The sequence below is a fragment of the Chondrus crispus genome, genomic scaffold (genome assembly GCF_000350225.1).
Source record: "Chondrus crispus Stackhouse genomic scaffold, scaffold_167, whole genome shotgun sequence".
Taxonomy (NCBI): domain Eukaryota; phylum Rhodophyta; class Florideophyceae; order Gigartinales; family Gigartinaceae; genus Chondrus; species Chondrus crispus.
Genome location: NW_005179038.1, coordinates 39114 through 45713, shown reverse-complemented (window position 1 = coordinate 45713; position 6600 = coordinate 39114). Strand labels below are relative to the sequence as shown.

Sequence of the window (6600 nt, the reverse complement as noted above, 5' to 3'; positions counted from 1 at the left end):
TGTTGCTTACAGACTACCGCACGGACGACACGTGTGCTAACGTACACGTACGCCAGATTACGACCGCTCGGCATGCGCGCGCGCTCGCTACACGTGGGCACAGCCGCCCACGTGTATACCGTATACGGCCGTCCGATGACCTCCGCGCGCTCGCGCCGGTCATTATACTACACTCAGAACCATGGCTTAGAGCTTCCTTTGTAGATGGCTGTGGCATGAACGCAGGGTTATTAGATAGAGGAAACACATCCCTCACACTTTGACGACTAGCTCTTGCAGATACTGACCACAATACAATACGGCGGTCAGAAGCCATGGTGTACACAACGTCTGTCCACAGCTCCTTAGGCAAAACTGATATCTAATCTGTCAAGGACCAGTTACCCCCCCAGTACTTTGGCTTGCTGTCTCGAAAGTGTTTGGCAACAGTATCAAGATATGATCTAATGTTGGAAGGGGTAGGTCTAGTCCATGTAAGACCCTTTGGCACGTTCACTGCATCTTCTATTCCAGCTCTACTACATATCTCACATGTCTGGCGTTCAGCCCTATCCATTTTCGGAAGATACCGCGTCTTCCAGGCCGCTAAAGACTTTCTTGATATTCTGGGATACTTTTTAGACGCACATATCATATTCCAGCCAGAGTTCTTATCTCGGCAATAGCTGCAAAGGTAAACAGTGTTCTCGGAGTCCTGTGGAAGTGTCAGAAAGGGGTTTGGGATGACCCCGGTATCCACACTGGACCTGTTCGAGATTTGAGAGACCGTTAGATGCACAGGGAGACTAGGAGTGCGCTCATTGCCCACATTACAGGCGAAACAGGACCGTTCTGTACCCTCTGCTCCCATGAACGGATCGGGAGAAACCCTACCCTCAGAGTTCATACCTTGGTGTTTTCAAGAACTGAAAATGGTGATGGGAAGCTAAAGCTGCATGTATTTCAATGAAGGGGGTGACTTTGTGTGTCGTGAACAGGAACATAGGAGGAGAGCAATCTGAAGAGTCGCCGTCGCGAGTGTGGCGAAAATATGCCTTTATAGCGTCGGCAGAGTCGATTTTCGATGACTTGTGTCCAGCTCATCGACACAAAAATTTATCATAACTCTCAAAATGCGGAATGAAATTGCCAGATCACTACTGACTGAGTAAAGAAGCTGCGCACAACGACTTTAACACTTCCGCTCCATGCGGTCAGAGAGCACCTGCGACATTTTGCGTTGTTGTCGGGGAAAGAGCGAGAATCTATTCTGTTTGCGCTATGCTCCATCCTACTTTTATCTTTAGCCCTCCCTGCCGTATCTCTCTCAAACAGGCTAGTAGCGGGGCACCTCGCCGACTGCAAAGCCGCCGCGTCTCGTGTTCGGCTCAGAGTTTTGAATCACCGGATGGATGTCACTCGTGGCGATCGGGTGCGCTCCAGGCTCTTCACTCAAGAGCCGAGGCGGCTTCCGATGAACCCGGATCGATGACATCGATGTACGGCGGAGATGATGATGATGGGAGCTCATCAGGAGGTGGGGGTGGTGGAGGCGGTGGGGAGTTTTCTAGCGATCCTAGCGGTCCTGGAGAAAGCTCTGATGGCCCACTTCCGAAAGACGTCCGCATAGCGTTAGCTGCCGGGGTTTTATCTAAAGAGGCGTTGTCTCGCTATAAGGAGGCGATTGCCAATCCACTAATGAAGCTTTGCTTGGGGATCCCTGCGTTCCGCACCCGCTTCTTGGCCGATTCATCATTCGTCTTCAAGTTATTGGTACAAGAGGTCGTTGGCAATGGTACGGCGCTAGCGTCTGAGATAGCGGTGCGCGGCAAGGATATCATGCAGGAGTTGGAGTACGTGGCCTCTGACCTCATTGTGGGTACTGTTGTCGAAGCGGCCTTCGTCTGGCTGCTAGCTCCCACACTATCCCTGCCAAATGAAACCATGTCTGGACTGGGCAAGTACCTCGCTACCCTGCCCAGCAATATCTTCCAGCAGTCTACAGCTCTGCAGAGCTTCACACTGTCTCAGCGAGCCGTCTCTTTCTTTTATGCCGGTGCACAGTATGCTTTGGTTGGTTTTGTTGCGGGAATCGTCGGCACAGCGATCACGTACGGCTTAATAGAGGGCCGCAAACAACTTGACAAGAGTTACCAGCCGGAACGCCCCTTGCCTGCGGTCGTTCCCAACTCTGCAGCGTGGGGCGCATTCATGGCTCTGTCCAGCAACACCAGGTTTCAGATTGTCGAGGGTATGGAACTTGGGGTTGCTCGATTGGCAGGAGGGCGGGCACAAGGCGCTGTCAATAGTGGAATCGTAGCTCTTCGATTTGCAAACAACTACTGGGGAGGCGTCCAGTTTGTGCAGTTCTTCCGGTATCTCGGGTTACACGCGACGGGCGACAGTGAAGAAGAATAAAGATGTTCCAAAATCTTTCGAACAGCGGGTGCAACCAGAAGAGTCCAGAATCATGCAGTCCTAGAGTTAGCCGCGTACAGAAAGCACACGTAGTCATGCCGCTCGAGCTTTGACGAGATGCTCAAACTTCCCGGGAACTTTCATCCGCGGGGCCTGCCTAGGACCCAGCTTGCCTAGCTGCCCGCAAGCCATCATCTTATCATCACCGCGCGATTTGCGTATTGTGACCGTCATTCCCTTCTTCACGAGGAAGTCCTGGAAGGCGAGCATAGTACCTTCATCGCTCGCTTCGAACTCGGTCCCTTCGTGCGAGTTGAAGTGAATGAGGTTGACTTTGCAAGGCACGCCCGCTGTAAGACGTAACAGTTCCTTGGCATCAACAAGCGAGTCATTGACACCCTTGAGCATAACATACTGAAAAAAAACCTTCTGCTGACGTGCAGCCTGCCGCGGAAACACATCTCTGAGCGTCTGCATCAGTTCTTCCACAGGGTACTTTCGGTTGATGGGCATTAACCAGCTCCGCAGCTCGTTGTTTGTAGCATGTAGAGAAACTGCCAAGTTAGCCTTGCTTTCCTGCGCAAGGCGCTTGATTTCCGGAATGAGGCCAGAAGTAGACACGGTAATCTTGTTATGACTAAAGTCCAGCCCCTTTGTGTCCAGCATGACATCAATTGCGCGCAGAACATTGTCAATGTTATGGGCCGGCTCGCCCTCCCCCATGAAAACAACATTACAAACCCTCCCCATGTCGCCCTGCTCAAAAAAGCGCTTTGCTTGCACGACCTGGTCAACAATCTCTCCCTGTGTCAGCGATCTCCTAAACCCTGTCCTCCCGGTAAAGCAAAACTGGCAGTTCAATGCACAACCCCATTGACTCGAAACGCACACAGTGGTCCTCCCCTCCGTCGGAATAAGCACGGTCTCAATAACGCCCCCCGCATCCAATCGAAACGTGACCTTCTTCGTGCCGTCCTCGCTCTCATGGACCTTATCCACGACAATAGCGTCAATCCTCGCCGTGTCTTTCAACATCTCGCGAAAGTCCTTTGACAAATCAGTCATCTCCTCGAACGTAGCCACGAGCTTGTCCGACTTGTACAGCCACCTCCACAGCTGCCTGGCGCGGAACTTCTTGTGTCCCATGTCGTGTTCGACCCAGCGCTCCAGCTCGAGAAGCGTCATGTTCTTGAGCAACACACGGCCCGCGTCGTCGACGGGGACGGTCGCGCACGGCTCGGCGCCCGCACCGGGGCTGACGTCGGCCTTGAGCGGGTGCACCGTGCCGTCCGGTACCACGCTTCGCCGCGTCGCCAGACCCCGCGCACCGCGGTGCGACGGCGTCGCCGAGCACGTGGGGACGCGTGGCCGCGGCCGCCGCAGAGAGGTTAGAGCGCGAGAGGGGGCCGGCGGGAACACCGGCGTTGGCGAGGTGAAGGCGGGCCACGCGCGCATGGAGCGCAGCACCAGGCGCTGGCGGAGAACGTGGAAGCAGTGGAAGGACATGGCGGCGCGTAGTTTCTGCTGGGGGCGCGGCGACGGCGTCCTTGTGAAGGTCGGTGAGTCGAGGGCAGGGAGGGTGATCGCGGTTGAGGGGGAAATTGGGGCGGATCAGAAAGGTCCCCGTGATCTCACTACATACTGCTGTACGTTTCCAAAACGGGCTCGGAATTCCTCTGCAAACGCAGGCTGCCTGCACACGGCTGAAACGTGTGCAAGGGGTCCATGTGCTCTGGTGCAGCTCGCCAGTCGACAAACTCTCTGTTTTTGGTCCCCGAGATATCGCCATCGACCGTCTTCCTTGACCGTCTTCCTTGACCGTCTTCCTTGACCGTCTTCCTTGACCATCTTCCTTGACCGCTCCAGCCCGACAAACCTGCGACGGTACGTGCAGCCTGTACGTCAGCAACTGCAGCATTCGTCCTCCGGCACCTCATCACCCCCCACCCTTCCGTCTTCAACCAACAACGCCCACCATGCAAACCTTCACCCCCCCATCGCCAGTACCCACTTCCCGCAAACGCGCTTTTCCCCACACCTCGCGCCGGAGGCTCCCCAGCACGCACCGATCTCCTCGACCGCGCCCTCACTGCTGCGCGGCCGCGACCAAGGTGCCGACTCCGGAGCCGGGCGCGGGTTCAGCGGCGCGCTTGCGGCGACGGGCGGGCACGATCATCGTGCCGGGCAAGTTCGACGCGTTCCACCTCGGCCACCTTGAGCTGGCTCGCGTGGCGGCGACGCTGGGCTCGCCGACGCTGCTGTCGTTCTCGGGCATGGCGGAAGCGCTGAAGTGGCCGCCGCGCGCGGCGGTGGTGGCGGCGGTCGATCGCGACCAGGTGCTGCGCGCGTGGTCGCTGACGGTGGGGCAGCCGGTGGCGTGGCGCGCGCTGCCGTTCGGGGAGATATGCGACCAGTCGCCCGAGGAGTTTCTGGACTTGCTGGTCGAGCGGTTCGCCGCGAAGGGCATCGTGTGCGGCGCGGATTGGAGGTTCGGGAGGAGGGCCGTGGGGGATGTGGATGTGCTGAGGGAGCTAGCGCCGGAGAGGGGGCTGGAGGTTAGGGTTGTGGACGCCATCGATGCGGGGGATGGCGGGGGGATTATTTCGTCGACGAGGGTGAGGAATGCGCTCGCGAGTGGAGAGGTGGCGGAAGCGGCGAGGCTGCTGGGAAGGCCGCATCGGTTGGTTGGGTTTGTTACGGCTGTTGAGGAGACGGTGGTGGAGTGTAGCGAGTTTGTTAACCAAGTGCCTGGGGATGGGGTTTATGAGGCAGTGGTGAGAGTGATTGGAAGGACAGAGCCGTTTCGTGCGAGGATTACGGTGAAAAGGTCGGACGGGTATAATCCGTTGACGCCGGTGTCGAACTTGGAATTGCCTGATGCAGTGGTGGTGAGGGTTGAAGATGCCGAGCACCTTTACTGTGAGAGTTGCGAGGTGTATTTGGATTTTATACAGCGAGTTGGGTAAATTGGACAGAGGTGCGCTTAATGTGTAGGGATGTAAAGGAAAGATGCTGTACAATGTGGTGCTTTTACTGAGTTTGTGGTTATCCAAGAGCTTTCCTTCGCTTGGCAGTGTTCATATGCGGTCTGAGGACCCACTCGTCATCGGCTTGGTCTTGATCAAGAGTTCCCAACCTGAGCTGATACAACTGCATTTCAAATCGAGGCCCGACCTCCTTGAGGTCGATCTGCTCCTTCTGATGCCCCTCCCTCATATAGGTATGGTGGCGAAACGAAATCTCGTCTTGGAAGTTACAAAACGACATGATCCTCTTCGAATCCGGCTTGGGCACGGGAAACAAATACTTGAGCACATCCGCCACCCTCGCCCCCAACCTCGAATCAAAACCGTGAAAAATGAGATGCGGCGCTGCCTCCGACATGGTAGACAAATGCTCCGGTTCAATATCATGCCTCATAACGACGTTCCTCAAGCTAAAATACGCGGTGGGTCCATACGGCAAGTGCGACACGATGAGCCCATCGGGCTGTCCTCTGTTCTCATGCAGCACGACGACATCCGTCATGCCGTTCGCCCTGGCGGCCGCGACCAGCTCTGTGATGACCAAGCTGCCGCGATTGAGCCTCTGGGCGTCGGGGAAGACGAGGCGGATCTCTTTTGCAAACTGCGAGAGGCGGGCCGACGGGGCGCGCGAGGTGGTGACGACGACGCGCGGCGGGGCGCGCGCGGCCGTCGCGTACTCGTCGTCGACGTGCGACGTCGGGGCGTCGTGCAGCGCGTCCGCGTAGGCGTCCGCCGCCGACAGACGCGGCTGCGCGCGCTTCAGCTCCGTCGGGATGGGCCGCCCCTCCGCCAGCGCCGTCCGGATCGCCAGGCGCTTCGCGTAGTCCGCCGCACGCTTCCCTTCCAGCGACTTGCGGTACAGGTACTCGCGCCGCTGGCGCGCTTCGCGGCGGAGCATGGTGGCGTCGGAGGGGGATGGGGCGTGGAGAGAGGGATGGGAGGGGGGATCGGGGCGATGGATGTAATGATGAGGAATGCCCTACTGATGAGGTGGGATACGCCACCGCCGACGTGCGCAGCGGAGAAAAGGAGAGAAGCATGGGCACGTGTGCAGACAGATTGTTTACAGTGAGTTTGCTTGCAGAGATGGGTGTTTACAGTGGGCGGGCGTACTTACAGACATGGTGCTTATAAATATGCGTGCTTACATATATATGGGTGCTTACAGATACGGGTG

General features: G+C 57.0%; 3 protein-coding genes across 3 annotated transcripts; 1 reads left to right on the top strand and 2 right to left on the bottom strand.

Moving 5' to 3' along the window:
- Positions 1–1260: 1260 nt before the first annotated feature.
- Positions 1261–2397, top strand: CHC_T00002977001 (hypothetical protein). The gene has a single exon (XM_005714115.1). It carries the CDS (start codon positions 1261–1263, stop codon positions 2395–2397), a length of 1137 nt encoding a protein of 378 aa, XP_005714172.1.
- A 93-nt stretch (positions 2398–2490) lies between these two features.
- CHC_T00008558001 (hypothetical protein, conserved, contains radical SAM domain. putative Fe-S-cluster redox enzyme) lies at positions 2491–3903 on the bottom strand. The gene has a single exon (XM_005714114.1). It carries the CDS (start codon positions 3901–3903, stop codon positions 2491–2493), a length of 1413 nt encoding a protein of 470 aa, XP_005714171.1.
- A 1539-nt stretch (positions 3904–5442) lies between these two features.
- On the bottom strand, positions 5443–6321 carry CHC_T00008707001 (probable U3 snoRNP component Imp4p). The gene has a single exon (XM_005714113.1). The coding sequence runs from the start codon at positions 6319–6321 to the stop codon at positions 5443–5445; it is 879 nt and encodes a 292-aa protein (XP_005714170.1).
- Between the last annotated feature and the right edge of the window lie 279 nt (positions 6322–6600).

Coding starts and splice junctions, on each gene's coding strand:
- CHC_T00008707001 (XM_005714113.1), bottom strand. CDS start 6,321: ATGCTCCGCCGCGAAGCGCGCCAGCGGCGCGAGTACCTGTACCGCAAG.
- CHC_T00008558001 (XM_005714114.1), bottom strand. CDS start 3,903: ATGTCCTTCCACTGCTTCCACGTTCTCCGCCAGCGCCTGGTGCTGCGC.
- CHC_T00002977001 (XM_005714115.1), top strand. CDS start 1,261: ATGCTCCATCCTACTTTTATCTTTAGCCCTCCCTGCCGTATCTCTCTC.